The sequence below is a fragment of the Coccidioides immitis genome (assembly GCF_000149335.2).
Source record: "Coccidioides immitis RS genomic scaffold supercont3.1, whole genome shotgun sequence".
NCBI lineage: Eukaryota > Fungi > Ascomycota > Eurotiomycetes > Onygenales > Onygenaceae > Coccidioides > Coccidioides immitis.
The window spans coordinates 7,246,444-7,269,323 of NW_004504310.1; the positions used below are offsets into that span (position 1 = coordinate 7,246,444).

The following is a 22,880-nucleotide window of genomic DNA, read 5'->3' on the forward strand; positions in this document are numbered from 1 at the left end:
GAGATTAAGTAAATCATTATAGACACGCTATAAAGCATGGACTTCTTGCGTAACTTAACACCAGGACAACAACAGGGCGAAGAGAGCCCATATAAGGAGCTTCGTCAGCTGATTCACGACATCCAATCTGTTTGGTTGACCAAGGGGAAGAAAGCTAATTATCCAAACTCTCAATCCTGTTGTGCTGCTATACTCTGTACAGGTTATCGTTTTCTTTCCTGCTGCTGAAATCCTTCTCTATTCATTACCCTACTGCAACCTACAGAGTACTAGTAGTGCCAAGTTTATTGAGTGTTTTTGAGATGCTTTTTCGCCAAAGCTTGATGTCCCTCAATAATGATTGGCCAATTTGAGTAGTGACTTAACAAAGTTACATATCTGTTTGCTTCTTTGTACTCCGTACGGAGTACAACATGCAAAATAAATCGGAAAAGCATTGGCTCGTTGGAATCTTGTAGCCCAACATACAGTTAACTAGCCCCCTCAAAAATTCAAGGAAAACCCACACCAAGAGCTCGATACGCTAATCTGGGCGAAACTCACGACCTACGTGAATTCAGCCTCGGAAACTCGATCGTACCGAGTATCTCCCCCTGGTCAACAGGCGCCGCCCGTATATTCTGGACTTGGACAAAATGAGACTGAGACAGTTTTACGGCCAGAGAACAAACATGGGCTTGAAATCAGAAATATTGCACCATCGACGCTCCAACTATGATTCCTATAAATTTATCGTACCCCTAGCTTAATCATCGTTCAGGGGCAATGCCACAGTCCGGATATTTAACTCGAATTCCCGTGTTGATGACGTCGAACTCAAAGTGTTTACCTCTTGACAACAGCATCTCTGCGCAATGTTCGGTATGTTCGTACGGTGCAATATACCAATCGATAGTTTCAAGGCCGTTTTCTTTCAATATTGCCCTATGCATCTTCTTCCACATATATGTGCAGTGCCGGACGTGATATTCCCAGTTCACATAGAGGACAGGATAGTTTCCTGATAGTGCCTCAGACGCGAGGACCGGTTGTTCCCGATTCGGCTGGAGGAACCATTCCCATTCGTGGATCGAGGAGAACGATTTGGATAGTTCGGCATCATAGCACTTATGGTGAAGCCATGCGAAAGAAATAATGTCGAAATGACAGCCTGCTGCCCGCGCAGAAGTGGCATTGGTGCCGCATGGTGATTTTAGAATTGATCGCATCCCTTTGGCTGCTGGAGGATGAAGGTGGCCGTCATATATCGCATGCCCATAAGAGCTGGTCGGGTGCATGGTCTGAGGCGAAGGGGAGGCTGTGTTCATTTTGGACTTCTGAACATTATTTTGCGCCGGGTGGTTCGAAGCAAATACCAGTTGAGAGATGAACATAACCACGAACGCCAGTACCAAGAGCATAACAAAGGAAAAGAAGATGAATTTTATCATCCTCGTTGATTTGTCAATATGCCCTAAAGCAACTCGTCGGAGCATGTTGGGGTGGTAAACAGGTTCCGCCGTATCCATGGTTTCTTCATCCTCGCTTGTTTTCACGGTGGCATAATCCTGCTGCTTTTTCCACCACGGGGCTCGGAGTGTGAAACGGCTTAAATGCCCGAACGAGATTATTGCTCTTGCCATTGAGATTTCGAAGTAACGATGTGAAAAGTGCCTTTTCGAGCGGAATTTGCTTTAACAAACAACCAACTTTCACGCCGGGTAAGTAAATGCCTCTGATCTCAGTGGTCCCTTTTCCTGTCCACACCCTAAGACAATATATTGTCACTGAACGTGACGTGCAGGCACCCGCTTTTAATTCCTTGTCAGAGAAACGAGAGGATTACCCCGGTTCGAACCAGTCCGCCCAGTAAGTCTGTCATGCATTACTCCTTTCCGCCTTCCCCATGCACCACTCCTAGCCCCTCTTTGACGTCTTTCCTCGCCGGCTGAGGCAGGCTGACATTGCATAGCAAGATATCCGTCGCTGGACATATGTTTCGACGTTGCATCGCAGAATTCCCCACTCCGATGCATTGTATTTAAGTCATCTTCTAGGTAGTCCGGTGCTCCTATGCATATTAACTGGAATATATCTTGCCGGCTTCTGGAACGCTATCCGATGAATCATATCCCTTTAAGCCGGCAGCGCCAAGGATACACAATTACAGAGCTAAACGCTGCCTACTTTCAACTGGATCTCTATTTGAACTGGCATGTGGCCCACCATTTTGATAATTTACCAGAACCCTTGCTACACCTTTAAAAGCTGACAATGTTCAAGACTTTGCTGAGTCTCATACATGAATTACCAACTGTCAGCTGGGCTATGCGTGTTCCTCGGCATATCTCCACATAGCATCCCAGTTTCGACACTTATGAGGACTATTCCAGCCAACCACTATAGGCGTCCCGTTAAAATATGTTGGGATCTCTAATGACATGTCGCCTGCGCATTGAAGCCCTTGTCTCACATAGTTGAAACAGTGCTGGGCATGCCAGAGACCGTGGCCGTTGGGCACGAAATCCGGGGAACCCACATTCACGTCGGCGGCTAGAAACTTCTCCTTGTCAAAGGTACCCTGCAGCATGTCATAAAAGACTTTTCGGATAGCGGCCTAAAGCCTGCTTGTTAACTGATTTACTTTCGGCTGCAAAAGAGGAGAAGAGTCTTACCAGACAGTGAAGCTGGTGGAACATACTAATCCCATACTTCATTTGGCCATTTGCAGGCCAACCAGCAGCAATATCATACTTCTCCCAATCTTTCACCAAAATGAAGCCCTGCTGTGACCATGGGTTACGAGATGATGTAGCTATGACGTGTTAGTTGGAAAACGTTGGTAATCAAGGATGAAAGTGAAGCCAACATACGGCCAGCCAACGCTTCCCAGGCCGCATCGCTTTTTTCCGATCGAGGACCAGTGTATACATCGTCTGGTCCGAACATTACTGTCTCTATTGGAACTAAGAGACGGCACCTATTAGCATCACGACCTCTCCACGCAGAGTCTTGAAGCGCTTACACTCAGGAATTGGGGTCATAGGTACCCCCGGCTTATTGTCATGAACGCGCCATCTGATTTCCAGATTGATGCTGATTAAAACCACAACTAAGGCCAAAATAATGAGCAACAACCCCATGAAGACCGAAAGGACAATTCTCGTCTTCAAGTATCGTGAAGCGACTCTTTTTGGAACTTTTCCATTCGACAGCAATGAGGTGTTTACCTCATCTTCACTGGAAGAATCGGTCATCTTTTCGGGCGAGTACATTGTCGCGGCGGGCGATTGGGATAATGATTGAAAAAGTTTTGAAGTCAGAAACATTTCTGAGAAACACAGGTTTCTTAAAGGGAAGTCGACTGGTGCAAATGGCGGATTCGACTTGAGAGATAAGTGAACCGAACTGATTGCCGCTATGATAGTTAACTGTTGGCAATCGTCCTTTTCCCGGTGAGTAGCCTTGTGCTTTTTTCTGCCCAGGCTGCTATCATGCATTTCCAATAGAGACGATCCCAATCCCTGTTTCCCTGCCGTCGATGCATATCCACTGACGAACTCCATGTATCTCTTAGGTTTCTTTCCGTGCTCCTCAGTATGGCTCGATACATAAGCATGAATACTAAATCCCAGTTGTGCATGGACCTACTGGAATTTCACACCTCAGCCGCCTTCATTTTTTCGATTTATTCCTGGTTGTCTATTCCTTGCGCATATTATCCAGGACTGTGAACCTTTATTCAGGCTGTCGAACAAATCAGAGGCATTCTCAATAGTAACCATGCAATCACTCCCCCCAAAAGCATGACAAAACGACTAGGCTTTATGGTGGCAAGTTATATAGACTTGCAGAAAACATGATCCATTTGAATCGAAGTCCGGCTTGTTTCACTGAACTCCACATCTTGCTCGCCCAGGATCATTCAAGGTATCTGCGGCTGCGCGATCAATGTACACGACCTTTGCAATGGAGATTCGGTTATTTGCATCGACAGGGTCACAGAAGCCCCCCGCGTCTCTTGGTCTATGCAGAGGTTCCCAGCGGAATACATAGGATCCTATATACATGTTTATGCATTATAAAACCCAGAGTTTCCAGCCCTTTGTCTTTCAAATCTTTCCCAATCAACCCAATTTCTATAAGTTACAGCCCCAAAAACTTACAATTAAGATTTAATTTTGAAGTGCTCACTTGCAGTCATGTTGTTTTCGCAAGCATTTGTTGCCTTGTTCCGCGCTTCGACGGCGTTTACCGCTCCTCTTACCATTCCAGGCCAAGAGACTGATGGTCTCAACTGGATCAAGCGCGAAGACCAAGAGAATGACGATGCCCATCCCCTGAACTGGATCAAGCGCGAAGACCAAGAGAATGATGATGCCCATCCCTTGAACTGGATTTAAGGCATGTCCTAACTCTGTCCTCCTGGTATTTAAACTATTGCTGATATGAGCTAGCACATAAAGAGCTGCCAACTAGAGTGAGGCCACTTTCCCAGAATGAAATTGAAAATCTAAGCGTATCCTTTGCTTGACACCTGGGCATTCTGCACTTTGAGGGAGGAATATAGACTTAGTCGTTTTCTGGCACGATTTTGTTGGGCTCAGTTGATTTGACAACAAAAATGCCCCCGTTTAGCTTCACAGGGTTTGTGGTTCATCCGTATGGGTTGTTTCGGCTGTATCTTTCGCTATAATTCCAGTCAATCAGCTGCAGAGTAGTTATGAATTTTAGATGCTGGAAATTTCTTGGCGCGCCCTTACAAGGATGCCTTGCCTTCGGGATAGGATGCAAGGAAGGCTTATGGCACCCCACACAGCGCAGTGCTTTTCAAATCGTAAACATTCAATCAGTGAATCTCCTTGCTGATTTATTCTGTTGGTTCCCGCCATCGAGTATTAATAGCACAACGGACCCGATCACAAGGAAAAATGCAACGAGCCCCACAAACCTCGAATTGGGAAAGGTATGTACAGTCCATATACATGGATAGCTCTCCAACGAGCGTCGTGAGCGAAGAATTTGAGGCTAAAACTAAGTTAAGTTGCGGCCCGAAAGCTGCAAGGGCCACATACTAAGTAAGTACGGAATAGTGGAAAACTTAATCAGGCAGAAATCAGCGTCGTCACGGCGACATCATCGCATGAATGCGAGGCAGGAAGTTTTAAAATGGAGGGTAACTACTTCAACATTGCTTTTACATTCCATTTGGTTTGTGAAACTTCACCAGCCTATTCGCAGGTATACCTTACAGCTCGCTCGTAGGTCATGTTAAGCTGTTCGCTATGGAGATTCCTGTCAACGACTGTTCCGATCATGGATTCGGACCGGCGAGCTGCCGAAGGTTTGATTTTACTCTGGTATTTGAGCAAAGCATACTGTCGATCCTGCCATCGGCTGCCCTGATCATCCTGGCGTTTGTGCGCGTCCACTTTCTGTACGGATCGAGTGTCAAAGCTATGCCACACCCGGTATTCAAGGTTAAAGTGGTACGTACAGTACAAAGGATTGTTCTACATCAATGAACTTATGCCTTCGTTGCTATTGTCCTCAAACAGAGAAGAAAAATATACCAAAAAGGAGCACTGTTTTCTAACCTATTTAGGTCATGGCCGTCGCATACATTGGTCTTCAATTAGCGCTGGTAGTACTCTGGAGCTCAGTCGCCTCAGTCCAAACCGGGGTGCCTATTGCATCTGCCGCTCTATCATTTATCGACTCGCTCGTTATTTTGCTCCTGTCCTTTGTAGAGCATTGGAGGTCATACAAACCTTCATCTTTACTTCTTACCTTTCTCTTGTTTTCTGGTCTTTTTGACGTTGTTTACATTCGAACTCTCTTTCTAATATCCGAATTTCCCATTTCTGTAATCAAGACGGTCGCATTGGTGGTGAAGATCGTGCTGTTTCTCCTTGAAACGCAATCCAAAATTGGTTATTTGAAGGAGCCTTACAAGAGTTACTCACCAGAATCAACTGGTGGCATTCTCAATTGGAGCTTTCTTTGGTGGCTTAATAACCTCTTCATCACCGGCTTCCGGAAGATTATGACTTATGGCGATTTATTCAACATCGATGAAAGAATCAACTCTCGGGTCCTGGACGAGAAAATGGGAGGCTCATGGAAAGTATATAGTAAGTCTGCATTCGCGCCACACAAAGCTCCAGCTCACTAACTGCTTTTGAAGGACATTCGGAGAAGAGACATGCGCTAGCAATTGCAGCAGCATCTTGCTTGTTCTCAGAATGGCTCTTAACCCTACTTCCACGCCTTGCACTCGTTGGATTTAACTATGCACAACCTTTTCTGATCAGTCGCTCTATCAGTTTACTCAGTCAACCGGATTCACAGCAATCTACCAACTATGGATATGGCATAATTGGTGCGACGGTTCTAGTATATGTTGGAAAAGCTGTTGAGTCAAGCTTCTAACCCTAGCCCACCGAGTAGAAGCTAATACGAATATGCAGCTGGCCACAGTACATTATCGGCAACGTGTGTTTCGAATCATTACTATGTTCCGCGGAGCAATGGTTACTCTCATCTATAACCACACTTTAGAGATCCAGGATGGTTTGCAATTTGAAGGTGCAGCTTTAACTTTGATGTCAACAGGTCAGAGAGGACATTTGATAATCGTGGGCTGTTCGCAACTGACTTCCGCAGACATAGAAAATATCGTGGAGTCGCTGGAGCCAATCAACGAGATTTGGGGAAGCACAATTGAAATGGCCATCGGTATATGGCTCTTGAAAAGGCAATTAGGAGCGAACTGTGTAGTTCCAATCATCATTACCTTAAGTAACTACCCGTTTCCTCTATCTCTTCTGCCTCAGTTCTGATCAGAGGACTACTAGTTTGCACATTTGGTCAAGCATCTGTGGCGAAGCGTATTGGTCAAAAGCGACAAATGTGGACTCAAGCGATCCAGGAGCGTGTTTCTACGACAGCGTCTGCACCTTAACTCTGTCAAAGCTATCAAACTGATGGGTCAGCTTGAATATGTGTTCCCCAGATGAGTTTCAGACACTACTGATATGCTATATATAACCAGGACTTGAGAGGATCTTGGAGGCTACATTGCAGAACTTGCGGATCCACGAACTATGTGTTTCAGGCGGATTTATGTGGCTCATTCTTTTTCTGAATTTACTTGGTGAGGAATATCCTAGAATGATGACTCTCGATTTTCCCCCATATTTACGGTGCGGACAGCGACGGCCCCAGCTATCTGGTCACCAGCCATAGCTTTTATCGCGTTCACCATCCAGGCAAAAATTCAACACTCGACTCTTCTTTCGACGGAACAAGCTTTCACTTCATTAGCCGTCATTTCGCTCGTGACTATCCCAGCGGAAAGTTTTATGGTTGCGATCCCCCATACTGGTGCTTGCCTAGGTTGCTTCACACGCATCCAGGACTACCTTCGCCTCCCCTGTCGGAACGATCATCGGAGTGGCCCTCTACATCTATCGGATACTGCCCCGTCCCCCTCTGATAGCTCTTCGAAACATGTCGAGCTAAAATGCCTAAATATAAATCCATCGGTTTCATCCATGGAAAATGCAATCTGTCAAAAGGACGTGACTCTTCGCCCTGCACCGGCGGCTTCACTTGCACTTGATAATATTTCTCTCTCCGTTCCACCCTCGTCGCTGGTCATGGTCGTAGGACCAGTTGGTTCTGGGAAAACAACTTTGATTAAAGCCATTCTAGGCGAACTCCCTTGTGAAAGTGGCTCAGTGTCCGTTGCATCGAAGCAAATGGCCTACTGCCATCAAAAGCCATGGCTGACCCACACGTCTATCCTTCAATCGATTTGTGGGCTATCCGAAAGTCAGGCGGTAGACGAAGCCTGGTATAAAATCGTGGTATATGCTTGTTGCTTAGAAGCGGATATTAAAATGTGGCCAGAAGGTAGCCATACCATCATTGGGAATAATGGACTTATTTTGAGCGGAGGGCAAAGGCAGAGATTGGTACGTGCAATTGACTTCAAATTGTGTGACACGTACTGAGCTGAAGATAGGCGCTGGCTCGAGCTGTTTATGCCCGAAGAGATATCATTTTACTTGATGACGTGTTCAGCGCCCTTGATGCGACAACAGAGGATATGGTTTTTTCTAGGCTGCTTGGAAACCAAGGCTTGCTGAGGAAACTGAATAGCACCGTAGTGCTTGTCACTCATTCTGGTATGTCAACAACATTTAAATGCTCCTTTTTTTTTTTCTTGTCCTAACCTCATTTTTTTCAAGTCAAACACCTCCCTTTCGCAGATGATGTAGTCATTCTTGATCAGGGTCGTATTGTCCAAGATGCGCGCGACGCCACAGTCTCCAAAATAGAGGTACTAAAAGATACTATGATGCAACCCTCGCAGCTGGTGGAGAAAGATACGCAATCAAGTCAAGACGCAAATGAATTACCAGGCTTATCAACCATTGAACAAGATCTGGTCCGGCGCACGGGCGATATCGAGGTTTACAAGTACTATGCTAAATCGATTGGATGGAAGTACACGTCTCTATTTGCGATCGCTAATATCGGATATGCTTTTGCAATCGCGTTTCCTCGTGAGTGTAATTCATCTATGATCCTTGAATGCCACTAACTATGGCTTCACAGGGGCTTGGTTAGTATTGTGGGTGAAAGCTGGTGGCGATCAGCTTCACATTTACATTCCTATATATGTGGTGTTGTGTATTCTGGCAGACATCTTTCTCGCTGGAAATTTGTGGTAGGTGCAAGTATTTCGATCCGCGAAGATAAGACTAACTGAGTTAGGGTGACTTTCATCAAGATATTACAGAAATCGTCGGCTCGGCTCCATGAAAATTTACTCGAAGCAGTCATGAGGTAGGCCATCTTAAAACCCGCAATTTTTCAGGAAACTAATAGTACAGAGCTCCGCAATCATTCTTTGTGCAAACTGATACCGGGGTTACTCTGAATAGGTACGTTCAAGAGTACCTGCAAGTTGTCTTAGTGGTTCTCACCCATTTTCTCTATAGATTTAGTCAAGATATGTCTCTAATCGACAACAACTTGCCTATTGCGCTCAACAAAACCGCAGCTGGTTCGTCCTCTCCAAGCAGTCTGACAAACCAGGATCACGGGCTAACCATGCATTGAGGAAGAATTTTGCAATTGTGTTGCCCAAGCTGTACTGGTATGCACAGGTTCCAGCTACATGGCTCTCACGGTTCCATTTACTCTGCCAATCATTTATCTAATTCAGAATGTCTACCTGAGAACCTCTCGTCAACTTCGTCACATGGACCTAGAAGCCAAAAGTCCAATATATTCACACTTCTTGGAGACCTTAAATGGACTCTCAACCATCCGAGCATTCGGTTGGCAGCAGTCATCAAAGAACATCAACATCCGCCACCTTGATGCTTCACAGAAGCCGTACTATCTTTTGTTTTCCATCCAGAGATGGTTGAACCTAGTTCTAGACCTCCTTGTGGCCGCACTAGCAGCCATTCTTGTTTCCCTTGCCTTTTCTCTGAGGCATAGCACTAGCCCCGGTCTTTTAGGGGCGGCGTTAAACACGATCCTCGTGCTGAATCAATCACTGCAAAAGCTAATTACATCTTGGACATCACTTGAGACATCTTTAGGAGCTATTGCCAGAGTCAAATCACTTATTGCTTCGACACCAACAGAAAATCAACCCAGAGAGGACAGAGAGCCCCCTGCGGCATGGCCAGACAAGGGTGGAATTCATTTTGATTCAGTGTCGGCTTCGTACGATGGGGTAACCATGGCTTTGAGCAACATCACGATGCAGATAAAGCCTGGTGAGAAGATCGGCATCTGTGGGCGTACTGGCAGTGGCAAGAGTTCTCTGGTCCTTACTCTCCTCCGCCTCCTTGACATTTCAGCAGGCCGTATCATCATTGATGACGTGGATCTTTGCACAATTCCGCGGCACGAAGTTCGATCGCGAATTATCACCATTCCTCAAGATCAATTCACGCTAGATGGCTCTGTCCGCCTTAACGTCGATCCTTCCGGGTGTATTTCCGACAAGGATATTCGGGATGCACTTCAAAAGGTGCACCTTTGGCAGATTATCGAGGCTCGTGGCGGTCTCGATGGGAAAATGGATGCCGGCTCATTCTCCGCTGGAGAGCAGCAGCTCTTCCGACTTGTTCAGGCCATACTCCGGAAGGAAGGCCGCAAGATTCTTGTTCTTGACGAGGCAACTAGTAATGTTGACGGTGATACGGATCTTCTGATGCAGAAGCTTGTCAAGAAAGAGTTTAAGGACTTCACCGTATTGACAATTGCACATCGGGTGAGTTGCATGGATTTCTCCTAAGCCTTCCCTTCCTCACTTGAAATCATCTCTGGAGGCTCTATTCCTCGTATATTTTATTTAATGTATTATATACATTCGCTCATGGATTGATTCTATAATAGGTCGACACAATACTCTGCTATGACAAAGTGGCTGTCTTTGATAAGGGAACATTAGTGGAATTTGATTGCCCCCAGAAGCTTTTAAAAGCAAATAATAGCGTCTTTGGGAGTTTATATAGGGCCAAAAAAGCAGAATAAGACCTAACCTTCTCGAACCCTCCGACGACTCTCAGATATACTATTGAGATCCCGTAGCGGAGGTTCGAGGCACAGGATGGAAAGGAAGTAGAGGATCCGCATTGCTAGCACGATTTGATGCGGATAAAAGTTGGCCCGTGTGTGTAGGCCAAAAAAAGGCTGATGTTTCAAGTTGGATTCCGCATCCTTACGCGATTTCCGTCTTCTGCTTTTGCTTTTCATACCCGAGTCAGTTTTCTTGTTATATCAAACTTGATTTCGATCCATGACAATAGCGGATTTGCTGCCTGGCTCCTTGCAGGGTTCCGCTAGGGTTGAACATACAAGTTGGATTGCCTAAAGAGCTCATTGGATACGCTCTGTACCTTTCTATTGAGCTTGAATCAAGTTGCACATCCTAGAAATTCGGAAGGGTTGTTGTTATACAAATCAACAATCTGTTGTGCAAAACGCGGAAATGTATTTGCCTTTCCGCCGGGTGCAACACGGCTGCCGGGCAATAATTCTATTTTAATCCCAAAACTACGGCTGTCTGTTGGGTGTTTAATCAATAGGCGGACGTCCGCCTTTTTCTGGAGCGCATTCAGGGGCATATTTGCCGACTGAGCGGAAGGGTGCAGGATTTGCCGCCTTGTTGACGATCAGCCTCGACGCATTTCTTTTTCCATCAAGAGGAGGCTTGGCATATACGGTTGAAATTTCGTGAATCGTCTGTTTCTCAGTGACTTGACAGAAAGAGCTTCTTGCATGACCTCTCTGGGCTGCTAGACGACTTATCCTGCAGGTTCCAATAACAGGGTTTCAAGAGATGTTTCTGCACAGTGTATCCTGACTGTGTAACTGGCAAGACTCCTCTCCAACATGTCAATACAAGAGGGTTTGATCGGAGGCCCACTTCAGGTAAAGGTGCCCGTCTTGCCCAACGTCAGAATCACCGCTCGCGCCAGTCACTGACGTTATGTGCGTTTTTGTGTTCCAAGCTGAATTGAAGTTGCAGTTTGGTCAGGCAGTATTGCTGTAGAGGCAGCATCTGGTTAATTTTGAGATGAATAGTTTGGTCCTAGTGAAGAAGGGGTTAAGCACAAGGTCACTTCACGGATCAGTCAGAATACTTACACATGGTGGTATCGTCAACTATTTTCAGGCGGCCGCATACGCCTCGACTACTGTGCACAATATCTACGCAGCCGCCCAGCTCACTGCCAAGCCTTAAGGGGGCTCCCTCTTTTTATTTTTATTTTTATTTTCTTTTTTATTGTTTTTTTCTCGTTGATCCTCATTCAAACTGGCGCGGATGTCAAATTCAACATTTGACTTTGACTGTCAGCATGTCGCCAGATCGGTAACTCTAGACATATTGATCTTGCCCCTTTAGCTCTGATCGCCGTTTCTGTACTACTGTGAGGCTTGGAACTAGTTTTCTTCTCAAGAGAAAAAGCAAATTATATGCTTTTGTTGGATTTTGCTTGGTTGAGTATTAAACAGGACCAACTTCAAGAAGTATCTCCTTTTTGACGCCACCGAGAACAATTACATCTTCTCCAACCGACTTCGCGTTCACCGCGGGACATGTTTATATGCAGACTCCCGCCGGGGCAGCTCCTATATTCATTCCCATGCATGCATGATCCAGCAGCGGGTCGAATTTGGGTATCACAAAGACATATTCTTTGTTCATCCCAAACTACTCGAAAAGACGTGCAGTTCTCAACCTCCCGAGGGGACGCTAACGAAAGGTCAGCATTGAAACCTGCAAGCAGAATCCCGCGGTAATTTCAGCTACCCCATCCCGCGAGGCTATATCTGGATTTGAGCCGATGGATCTTTTTCCGAACGTCCTGAGAATTCAGCTGTTATCCAATCATTTGGCAACATGGTATATCGAACACAAGCACAAGCGTCGTGGGAATACTGGGCCGGGTCATTTCCAACCCGTCGGGATATCGAGAGGAGTTGCTGAAGTTCGGAACCCCTCGCGGGTAGCTGACGAGGCTCCATCGACGCAGCAGCCGAAAAGGTGCATTTGATACTACCCGGTGAGTCCAACCGATGACCTTTCCTTCCGTTCACCGTCTGTTGTAAACTACGGGGTTTGACCTGTGGACCGCCCGAAGAATCCGGTGAAACCTTTTCGAACGTACTAAGTACACCAGCATAGGCTCAAAATTGACCGATATCTAGGAAAACCAACGAAGCCGGCAAGTCCCGCAGCACGTCGGCAACTTCGCACCAGTCCAAATATGGTAATACGAGCATCGATATTGACGTCCGCATCAAGGTTACCGGCCACCGTGTCACTGCTACAAACCTCATTTGCGGGTTTACGTAGTTGGTGCTGTAACACTGCCGGTAGCTGTGGCGGTTAAATTGAAAATTGTGCGGAATTGACGAGGAACAATTGATACGGATACGTTCTTGATTGGTTGCGAAGGATGTTTTATCTGCCTCCTGAAATGGGAGAGTGTGGAGAACGTGATAGATACCAAGAAGCAGGGAGCCAAGAGGGCAATGCAAATCAGTCAGGTCCACTTTGATCATGATGTACTGACAGTGAGATATGTTGATGCTAGTATTCATGTGAGAGATGACAAGGACCGGGAATTTTTACCAAGCTAGTAACATGGGTCTGTAATCAATGGAGCTGAAGAAGCTAGATACTTGATCATTTTGAAGGCTGTGGCTCCGGATGCATATTCTCCGCTGGAATGTCCGATAGCCGCCTCCTTTTCAGCTGGGTGGATATTGATGCTCGAAGGAGCACAGAGATGCGCTCATATATAGTCATGTGGGAGAGAATATTTAAACGCCTCTCTTCCCCCCCGATGGACCTGTCTTTTCCCCGCACCAACAGATCTCGATCACCACCACAGAGTCCGTCGTGCGCAGTCAAGAAATCAAATTTACAAGTGCTCTTTCAGATATTACAGTTTTTTCGGGGCTTAATCACGGAGGCTCCTAATCTTTTACTCCCTACGAACGAATATAACCGCTTGGCAGGCCGCAGAACATCTACTGCAATGTCGTCTCTCAACAACGAGGAATGGGATTTGCTCATCTCAGGAAAGAAAGCTACACTTCAATATCCTATTCCACTATTATGCTACCCTGCCCCTGAGGTTGTTTCAATTGCTCAGATAATTGATCACACCCAGCTCTCGCTCTCCGCCACCGGGTCTCAAATTGACGTCTTGTGCGCTGAAGCGAAAGAATATGGTTTTGCAACCGTATGTGTCAGGCCGGACTATGTCTCTCGGGCAGTTCAGTATCTTCAAGGAACCCAAGTTGGAGTGACATGTGTGATTGGATTCCATGAAGGGACGTATTCAACCGACCAGAAAGTGAGCGAGGCGAAACGTGCCATGCAGAATGGAGCCAGCGAATTGGATATGGTGATGAACTACCCTTGGCTCAGCGAAAAACGCTATACCGACGTATTCCAGGATATTCGCGCGGTGAGACTTGCTGCAAAGGATGCGATTTTGAAGGTCATTCTCGAGACATCCCAGTTGACCGCAGATGAGATTATCGCCGGGTGCGTACTCTCGAGTCTCGCAGGTGCAGACTATGTGAAGACCAGTACGGGTTTTAACGGTCCTGGTGCGAGTATTGAAAATGTTTCGTTGATGAGTGCTGTCTGTGACAGCTTACAATCGGAGACCAGGGTGAAAGCCAGTGGCGGCATAAGGACAATCGAAGATTGCGTGAAGATGGTTAGGGCAGGAGCAGAGAGACTAGGCGCAAGCGCTGGTGTGAAGATCGTGAATGAAACTCGGCTGGGAAACCGTCAAGTGGATGAACCCATGGAGCCAACAAACTACTGAACGCCCGTCCGATATCTCCGACTTAAGAAAGAATGGCCAATACATCGACCAATTCGATTACGGGCGTTGCTTCTGAATATTACATAGCTGCCGTATGTAATAGCCTACTTAATAACACGCTGACGATGTCCTTGACGGTTCCCCCTAGGAGTGTTGTCCCCCGCTTGGTTAGATGCTATACAAATTAGGGCTTGGGTTATCACGTGATAAATTTAGATCGACATTGTCCCCCTTCGTGGTCTAGAATCATAGCTCAAGAACTTGCAATTCACTCTAATTTCAATCTCTGCAAATCATTTAAAAGCGTTGGCCGAGCCGATTTTGCCGATTGATATTTCCCTACTTGTTAAATCTCCACTCTTGAACCAGTACGGAGTAGTTAGCGTTGATTTAGCAATGCATAAATCGAAGGTCTGGGGACCACGTTCCTATGCGTCGTATGATGGCAATTCGCCAATGACTAATTCTAGACTTACTACAGAAGCGGAAAATCTCTCACGATGTGAATTCAGAGACTAATGGAGATATACCAGACACATCTAGGCCAACTGCCGTATTCAAACCCCAGGGTGGGAGATCACATACGCTTAGCGTCGCTCTCCCTGGCAGTATTATTGCAAAGTATGTCTTCTTGTTGACTATATCTATCTAGATGGAAACTAGTCTTCTTACAATTCTGACATAAATTCTTTCGTGAAGCGCAAAATCGCATGATCAAAAGACCTATCTTGTCGGCTCCATTGCCCGCGCATTAGCTGTATTCTGCGTCGACGAAATCGTCATATTTGAAGATGAGCCGGAGTCGCAACAGTTTGGAAATCGCTCCCGCGCTGAAAATGAGTACACAGCGTTCTCGGATCCGTCACACTTTTTAGCACATGTGCTTTCCTACCTCGAAACACCGCCGCATCTACGGAGGGATTTGTTCCCCATGCACCCTAATCTGAGAACAGCGGGGACATTACCGAGTTTGGACATGCCACATCATATCAGGGCAAACGAATGGTGCGAATATCGTGAAGGAGTTACGATACCGAACGATAACTATGGCGCAGAAGATGGCCCGTCTGAGAGAAGCAACAAAAAGAAGAAAAGCAAGAAGTCCAAGCGAAACCAGCAGGGAGGGCAAGAACATGAAAATTCCTCGTCCAATAATACATTTACCCTTGTGAACACAGGAATCCCAGAGCCAGTCCGCATTCCCAATCTTTCTATCCTACCTCACACCCGCTTAACCCTCAAATTCAAAACCCAAGACTACTCCGACGGCGCCGATCCGGTAGCACCGTCTACCCCTCGCGAAGAAGCAGGCTATTACTGGGGCTATTCAATCCGTCGCTGCACGTCACTATCCTCTGTATTCACCGAATGCCCATTCGAGGGTGGGTACGACTTGTCCTTCGGTACGTCGGAGCGTGGCCTGCCGCTTGCCCACATTTTACAACACCCGGAGAAAATTCCGCAATACAAGCACTTATTGCTTGTTTTCGGGGGCGTGGCAGGGTTAGAGACGGCTGCAAAGGCCGATAAAGAGCTGGCGGCGAAGGGGATCGGGGCCGGAGAAGTTGGAGAATTATTTGATTTTTGGGTAAATGTGCTGCCGGGGCAGGGGAGTAGGACGATTCGGACCGAAGAAGCGGTTTGGCTAGGATTGATGGGGCTGCGGGAGGTGGCCGTGAGCAAGGGCACCTAACTGGGAATGGAACGATCTACGGGGTGTGCCGGCTGCTGAAGCAATACTTACCGCTTTGCCTACCCGGGGGCCCTATGACACCGATCAGACCATGTTTTTGGATAGACACATGATCTGATCCGGATTCGGAATATTTTATGCAAATTTCGAAGATTACGATGATGGCTTGAATTGGAGTATTACCAGGACAACGGGGCGTCTATTCATTTGGGATTACCCTTTTCGTCATGTTGGTTCCCTTGTATCACTTTTTTTTCCATCCACCCATCCTAACGCCGTTTAGCCTATTGTACACCTGTTACCCGAGAATCAAAGCTTGTCCAAGAAGCGAATCCGCCAAAATTAGGAACCGTATGTACTCTATAATTGCACTGCCTCCTTTCAGGCCTTCTTAGTCCTCACTGCTCATCTCATCGCCTCCACTCGTGTTCTCATCATCATCTTCCTCTTCCATTTTTCTAATGACCACGTCACCATTCTTTCCCCGTTTCTCAGCCTCAAACCACGCTTCTCTACGCTTCAGAGCTTTCTCTTCTTTCCCGCCCTGCCTCTTCAGCTTTAACTGCTGTGCTCTCTCGCGCTCGTCGAGGAGCTCATTGGTTAAATCTTCAAGGCCAGTGGCATACGTCCGAAGCTTGACAATTTCAGTCATGTTGGCGTCACGGGTGGATTCGTGGACGGAGAGCTGGCGTCTGAGGGCTTCAACTTCTTGTTCGAGGGAGGAGAGGCGTGACTGGTCTTCTGAGTGTGATCGTCCGCTAAGTTGGACTTGGTTTTGCGTTAACGAGCTTACTGGGGCTGTGCGGAGGGCACGTAGTTCCGCCAGACCTTCGGATATCAGAGAATTTGGAAAGAATTGATGGGCAAGGGCAGCTGTAAATCCATCCCCGGCGATTGATGAAGCGTCAGGCAAGGAAGATGATGTGAAATGGGCAGTAAATGAGTAACTTGCGGGAACGGCATCTCCAAGAGACTGTGTACTCGAAAGCTCGGGATCATATCGCGGCTTGACAACATTATGAACGGCTATTCTGTGGCCGGATTTTGGTAGTCCGACCGGTCGAAGCATCTGTAGATTGGTGACTGGATAATTGAATGTGGTGACAGTGGATGCGAATCTGCCTTTGGCGACATCCCAGGAAACCACTGCACCACCCCTGTGCCCCGAAAGAAGGTTGGTTGCGTCATACGATAGTGTAAGGCATTCTACAGCTCCAAGATCTGTCGAGGGTGGCAGCCACCGGTCACTGGCGGATAACTGGGAAGGAGTTTGCTGCTGGCTAGCATCATAAAGAATGTGCTGGGTAGAAGGGTTCGTAAAGAAGTCAATGAGCTGGGTGCTGCCGTCGTCATATCCAACATAAAACGCTCGATCGGCGGGATCAACCGTAAGGCAGAGTGGGTTTCCAGGGAGGAGAAATGTCCGTAGTATCTTTCCTGTTCGGTATTCCCAGACAATTGCCGTCTTATCTTTGGAAGCGGATATAGCAATGTTGTTCCTATTAGAGCTATGTCCAACGGCAATGCTCGTGATCGCCGCAGAGTGGCTAGAAATAGTGCGAATCGGCGAATTAGAAGGGGATAGGTTTTGCCCAGCAGAACGGGGTTTCGAGAAGGAGATCAGGCTGGGTAGCGACCACACGTGTATGCTTCCATCTTCGGAGCCGGATAGGATGAAGTTATTCGTCGGGTCAACGACCAGGGAGGTAATGGGTTGCAAATGCGCTGCAGGGGTAGAAACTTGTCGTCCGGTGCATACCTGATACAAAACGTCAGCAAGGCCCTTCCTGGATAAATGTAAACCTTGAAATATATCGCACCTCCCATAGGATTAGCCTTCCGCCTTCGGTCCCTAGTACCAATACCGCAGCTCCCTCGGTCTCTTTACCCGCAATTGCAATGCTGCGTATCCGTTCGGGAAATGGGATCGTGGCTTCTTGGTTTCCCCGTTCTCGGCTATACACATGGATCACAGCCTTGCGCACCTGGGCAGCAAATATGTGTGAGGCACTGACGGCTAAACAATTGGCATCTGTAGAGCTTTTCTTCAAGGTCGCGCGTATGGAAGAATTTGGCTGGAATTCGTAGGTGCAGATACCGACATCTTTGAGAACCGACGAGGAGGCCGCCGGGGGGGCATTGGATGTCAGTAATGACGCAACAAAACTCTCGGAGAGCATTACAACTCCGGATCAGCACTGCAGACTTCAGATGTGCGAGGTGGTTAAAGGAGCGCCGCCGACGTTCACCTATTCCGTCGCAAAAGTTGAAAGTGATAGAAGTTTGCATTGTTTGCACAGAGTTCTCTCAGTTTCGGATTATCGATCATCCGCTGTCCACCTTCAACGCGCGTTTCTACTTCCTGTGATGTACGGACTACGCCATCTGGGGCCATTTTACTTGACGTTCTACGGAGTAATTCTCAAACGAAAGAGCATACTCCGTACGGAGTAGATATTTGAACGGTTGGCACGATACCAAATAGGTAACGTTGCGTTGGGGAACCCCCTGGAACAAGTATTTTCCGCGCGCTTCGAATCGGAGCTCAGCAATTTCGCGATCAACAATTTGTGACTGGACGACGAACACGGTTTTCAATCGAGAAAAGGCCCAGGGCTATCTAGATACGCGTTTTCCGATTCCCATATTCATTAAATCTACGGAGTGCTCGTCTCCAAGTTCAATCATGACAGTTTGTGCCGGCAGACTAAAGTGCTTCGGTAATCCCGCCGTTTCGCTCCGCACTGCCGCATCCAGAGCATATGCAACGACGACATCTCCAGACCCAGCTATCCCTAGTTCTTCGAGCGCATCCTCTTCATCTGCTCTCCCTAAAAGACCGCAGACATCGTTTCGAGACAAACTAAACGCCGGTCCATCATTCTCCGACTTTCTCTCTGGAGGGAATAGAGACGACGCCCGCATCCTAGACCCCAATGAAGCATATGCGTTAAAAACGGCGCTCGTCGGGCCCAAGGGCAAAAAGAAAGAAATCACTCGTTTGCCATCGTGGCTCAAGACTTCTATCCCAGACTCGAATAATTACAAACGTATTAAGAATGATTTACGTGGTCTCGGCTTGCATACTGTTTGCGAAGAAGCCCGGTGTCCTAATATATCAGAATGTTGGGGTGGAAGCTCGAAATCGGCTGCTACGGCTACAATTATGCTTATGGGAGATACGTGTACAAGAGCTTGTCGATTTTGCAGTGTGAAGACATCCAAGACTCCTCCGCCGTTGGATCCTCATGAACCGGAAAATACGGCGGAAGCGCTGTCGCGATGGGGGTTGGGATACGTGGTTTTGACGACTGTGGATCGAGATGATTTGATAGATGGTGGTGCGAGACATTTCGCGGAGACGGTGATAAGGATCAAGCAGAAAGCGCCAAATATTTTGGTTGAGTGTCTCACGGGAGACTACGCTGGTGATCTGGAGATGGTTGCACTCATGGCAAAGTCCGGACTAGATGTTTATGCGCATAACGTCGAGACCGTAGAGGCACTGACTCCGCACGTCCGTGACCGCCGGGCAAATTTTCAGACGAGTTTACGGGTGTTGAAGGCTGCGAAGGCAGCTGTCCCATCACTCATCACCAAGACGTCGATGATGCTAGGGCTAGGAGAAACGGAAGAGCAGATGTGGGACGCTCTTCGGCAGTTGAGAGCCGCTAACGTCGACGTTGTGACCTTCGGACAGTACATGCGCCCCACGAAACGACATATGCCAGTGCACGAATACGTACGGCCGGACGTCTTCGAACTGTGGAAGGATCGAGCGCTGGAGATGGGATTCCTGTATTGCGCGAGTGGGCCGTTGGTGAGAAGCAGCTACAAGGCTGGCGAAGCGTTTATCGAGAACGTCCTGAAGAAGAGACGAGCCGAATCAACAGGCCCCGAGAGTACGAATGTACCGAATGTGACTCCCGATGCAATAGTCAGATAAAAAAATTTAGTTTTTTTTTCATTTTTTTTTAGGGAAGGCCACCGGCGTTTAGGAGTTGGAATCATTGTTTTGGCTTCAACCCTGGTACAGCTCCCTTACCAACTTCAACAAGATGGTTTGTGACTATCCAAATTCAATTTTTTTCTGTTTCATTCCCTCCCAAAAAAAATTAATAATGATGCACATAATCAATAGCCAAAAAATGGTTGGTATCATGTTTCATTGTACTGTTTGATTTTGCAAACCCTGCCCCTTGCACCTACCAGGTATCTCTCCCAAAAGAAACCGGGGCCAGGGTCCATGTAGGAAATGTTGCAAGCCAAGCGACTTGCGGTTCTGATCATCCGCCGGCCTTGGGCTTACTCCTTAATCAGCTCCTTAATATCTCTTTCACTTAGACCCATCAGATATAAGATGTCAACTAAACTTTCTCCATTCAGTCGCGTTGGTGCCTCCATTTGCACCTTGCTCTTGGCGCGCCAGGCCACCCCCAACCCCGCCTCATTAAGCATGAGCAGGTCATTGGCGCCATCTCCTACTGCCAACGTCTGCGATATCTGTATATCGTTGTCAGCAGCAATTGTGCGTAGGAGGTTCCTCTTTTGCGTAGCATCGATGATTGGGTGGTTGGGAGACAATGTGCCTGAGAGAGTTTGGGTGGAGTCGTCGGACACGAGCTGTAAAAATAACTATCAGCCCAATTGACCAGGTTTCGTAACCTGTTTCAACGTACGTGGTTCGCGAATGCATAGTCAAGGCTGAGTTCCTTTGCAAGCCACTCGGCCAACGGCTGAAAACCGCCACTCAACACCGCCATCTTGAACCCGAGCCTTTTCAACGCACGGCAGAGTTCACGGGCACCGGGTGCGATCGTAATAATGGATTTTAGTTTCTCGAATACGTCGGCTGGAACTCCTTTGAGCAAGCTAACTCTCGCTTTCAGAGAGGCCGAGAAATCGAGTTCGCCATTCATGGCGCGTGCAGTGATTTCCTGTTTATCCCTGTCAGTTTCAATATCGGACGTGAGACAGAAACTCTACGTCGACGTACTGAAACTTCTTTCTCCACACCGATAAACCTGGCGATTTCATCAATAACTTCCTGTTTGATTAGAGTGCTATCCATATCAAACACGGCGAGCCGCTTATGGCGCCTAAACACTGATTCCTGTTGGAGGACTACTTCAACGTTCCATTCGCGTTCAAATCTCCATATAAACTCATGCTTGCGCATATCATCAAAGGATAGATAGTCTGGACTGGGCGGCGGGCAGATTGTGACCTCGACCACGCGTGGCTGATCTTCGCTATCAAGACATCTATGCGAGCTGCTCATGCGGTGATACGGGGTGGAGAGATCCTCCATAATCTGCAGGAAATTGGTAAGACATAATTGCGACACATACGGGCCGTACAGATGATCCAGAGGCTCGGGTTCCTGTGGCGGGGGCTCGCGTGGAAGCTCTTCGACATTCTGCGTCGGGGCAGAGCCTTCGGGCACGGACGGGGCTGGTAGATCCCGGAGGGAGTGTGGCTGCCTAGAGGAATCCGGGTGGATATGCGGGTGCACTGGCTGCGAGGCCTTGTAGAATATCGTGGCAACCAGCTTGGGCGTATCTGCGGGCAAGGAGCTGAGCGAGTTGCTAAAAATCGAATGCACGATCCCACTCTCCTTGACTCGCGCGTCCTTGCCCTGTGACGGGCTGCCATTGAGAACAAGTGGGGCCGTAAGAACATTTCCAGTGCTGCGCAGGAGGTTGCTGAAACCGGAGGGTCCCGAGGGAGATGGCTTGTATTGTTGGTGGTCCAGGATGAAAGAGCCGCCAGACAGCGAGCTATGCCGTAATACGGGGCGTCCCTCGCGGGAAGGGAGGGGATTGCTCGCCATTTCTTCACGCCCCCGCGGATAACTTCGGGGAGAGGACGGTGACGGTGGTGGTGGTGATGCGGAAGGGCAAGTTTCTTCGGGCAGCGAGCGCAAGGTCGCGCGGGTTAGTTAGTCTGGGGAATATTTCGGGAGCTGGAATTGATATTACTTATTGATTATTCAGGCCTGCTGCTGCTGCTGCACCCCCATTCCATAAAAGCGCAACGTAAAATAGGGTAAACCCAAAAAAAAAAAAACAAAAAAAAAGAGGGCCATTCAGGGAAGCTTTGCAAGATTAGCGCTATCGCTGTCCCCTTCTTCTCCCCCCCGGGGCGCCTGCACCGCTTATGCGCACGAAACGTTTCTTCTCGCCACCGGGTTATGTAAACCCCCACGTGCCGGCGAAAAGGAATTCCCGATCCCGGATATGACTCAGCACTGCGCCCATGACTAAGGTGCGGATCCCTGCACCGCCGGCCTCGGGATCGCCTGCGCTCGACGACGTCGATCGTCGCGGACGGTTACATTGCTCGAGCTGCCGGCTTGCAGCCTTTTTGCTTGTTTGAGATTGCATGTGTGTCATTTGGGCGTGTATCTATCGACCAGGTCTGCGCCCTCGTGCCGAAATTGCTGATCCGCCCCCGAACATGAAGCCGAGAATCCTCTTGGCTGTGCTGGTCAGACGCATTGGCAGTGTCAGGGATCCTACCGCTGGCCACGCCTCCCTGCAAGCACTTTCTTCAACCTTCCACTGTGCATGGATTGCCGGTGGGAACTGGGGAAACTTGAGGCAGACCGGGCACGGTAACAGCCATCTGCGTACCCAACCTGCAGAATGTTCTTTAGGGATTCTTTTTGCTTACTCCTTCGGGTATCGCCCGCGCTAAGGATTGCGTGATTTTCACTGGCCATCACCACATCAGACCCTAGCTGCGCCCCCAGCGCAACAGTGCGTCCTCCCCCAGCCAGAAATATGTTTCCAGCATGGGGTGTAAGGATTCAGGGGATT

General features: G+C 47.9%; 9 protein-coding genes across 9 annotated transcripts; 5 read left to right on the top strand and 4 right to left on the bottom strand.

Moving 5' to 3' along the window:
- Positions 1 to 526: 526 nt before the first annotated feature.
- On the bottom strand, positions 527 to 1,622 carry CIMG_00466 (uncharacterized protein; the record flags this gene model as incomplete). Its single annotated transcript, XM_001246694.2, has 1 exon — positions 527 to 1,622. One exon carries the CDS (start codon positions 1,620 to 1,622, stop codon positions 750 to 752), a length of 873 nt encoding a protein of 290 aa, XP_001246695.2. The 3' UTR covers positions 527 to 749.
- A 683-nt stretch (positions 1,623 to 2,305) lies between these two features.
- CIMG_00465 (uncharacterized protein) lies at positions 2,306 to 3,254 on the bottom strand (the record flags this gene model as incomplete). The annotated part of the gene is made up of 4 exons (XM_001246693.2): positions 2,306 to 2,596; positions 2,655 to 2,794; positions 2,853 to 2,945; positions 3,005 to 3,254. 4 exons carry the CDS (start codon positions 3,252 to 3,254, stop codon positions 2,306 to 2,308), a joined length of 774 nt encoding a protein of 257 aa, XP_001246694.2.
- A 1,990-nt stretch (positions 3,255 to 5,244) lies between these two features.
- Positions 5,245 to 10,918, top strand: CIMG_12872 (uncharacterized protein). Its single transcript, XM_004445878.1, has 16 exons — positions 5,245 to 5,468; positions 5,585 to 6,113; positions 6,167 to 6,375; positions 6,450 to 6,594; positions 6,652 to 6,755; positions 6,837 to 6,969; positions 7,034 to 7,135; positions 7,195 to 7,958; positions 8,009 to 8,171; positions 8,235 to 8,552; positions 8,605 to 8,716; positions 8,764 to 8,835; positions 8,883 to 8,933; positions 8,991 to 9,055; positions 9,117 to 10,282; positions 10,408 to 10,918. Exons 1-16 carry the CDS (start codon positions 5,265 to 5,267, stop codon positions 10,543 to 10,545), a joined length of 4,275 nt encoding a protein of 1,424 aa, XP_004445935.1. The 5' UTR covers positions 5,245 to 5,264; the 3' UTR covers positions 10,546 to 10,918.
- A 955-nt stretch (positions 10,919 to 11,873) lies between these two features.
- CIMG_00462 (uncharacterized protein) lies at positions 11,874 to 12,874 on the top strand (the record flags this gene model as incomplete). Its single annotated transcript, XM_001246690.2, has 4 exons — positions 11,874 to 11,887; positions 12,031 to 12,195; positions 12,287 to 12,562; positions 12,727 to 12,874. The coding sequence occupies 4 exons, from the start codon at positions 11,874 to 11,876 to the stop codon at positions 12,872 to 12,874; spliced, it is 603 nt and encodes a 200-aa protein (XP_001246691.2).
- A 524-nt stretch (positions 12,875 to 13,398) lies between these two features.
- On the top strand, positions 13,399 to 14,659 carry CIMG_00461 (deoxyribose-phosphate aldolase). Its single transcript, XM_001246689.2, has one exon. It carries the CDS (start codon positions 13,563 to 13,565, stop codon positions 14,364 to 14,366), a length of 804 nt encoding a protein of 267 aa, XP_001246690.1. The 5' UTR covers positions 13,399 to 13,562; the 3' UTR covers positions 14,367 to 14,659.
- Positions 14,635 to 16,924, top strand: CIMG_00460 (uncharacterized protein). The gene is made up of 4 exons (XM_001246688.2): positions 14,635 to 14,777; positions 14,848 to 14,987; positions 15,066 to 16,288; positions 16,343 to 16,924. Exons 1-3 carry the CDS (start codon positions 14,763 to 14,765, stop codon positions 16,057 to 16,059), a joined length of 1,149 nt encoding a protein of 382 aa, XP_001246689.2. The 5' UTR covers positions 14,635 to 14,762; the 3' UTR covers positions 16,060 to 16,288; positions 16,343 to 16,924.
- On the bottom strand, positions 16,316 to 18,236 carry CIMG_00459 (WD repeat protein). Its single transcript, XM_001246687.2, has 2 exons — positions 17,880 to 18,236; positions 16,316 to 17,818 (listed from the first exon to the last, which is right to left on the bottom strand). Exon 2 carries the CDS (start codon positions 17,126 to 17,128, stop codon positions 16,451 to 16,453), a length of 678 nt encoding a protein of 225 aa, XP_001246688.2. The 5' UTR covers positions 17,129 to 17,818; positions 17,880 to 18,236; the 3' UTR covers positions 16,316 to 16,450.
- Positions 18,237 to 18,661: 425 nt separating this feature from the next.
- On the top strand, positions 18,662 to 20,432 carry CIMG_00458 (lipoyl synthase, mitochondrial). Its single transcript, XM_001246686.2, has one exon. The coding sequence runs from the start codon at positions 18,746 to 18,748 to the stop codon at positions 20,003 to 20,005; it is 1,260 nt and encodes a 419-aa protein (XP_001246687.1). The 5' UTR covers positions 18,662 to 18,745; the 3' UTR covers positions 20,006 to 20,432.
- CIMG_00457 (phosphoserine phosphatase SerB) lies at positions 20,003 to 22,085 on the bottom strand. Its single transcript, XM_001246685.2, has 4 exons — positions 22,041 to 22,085; positions 21,056 to 21,966; positions 20,739 to 20,996; positions 20,003 to 20,682 (listed from the first exon to the last, which is right to left on the bottom strand). Exons 2-4 carry the CDS (start codon positions 21,890 to 21,892, stop codon positions 20,365 to 20,367), a joined length of 1,413 nt encoding a protein of 470 aa, XP_001246686.1. The 5' UTR covers positions 21,893 to 21,966; positions 22,041 to 22,085; the 3' UTR covers positions 20,003 to 20,364.
- Positions 22,086 to 22,880: the final 795 nt, after the last annotated feature.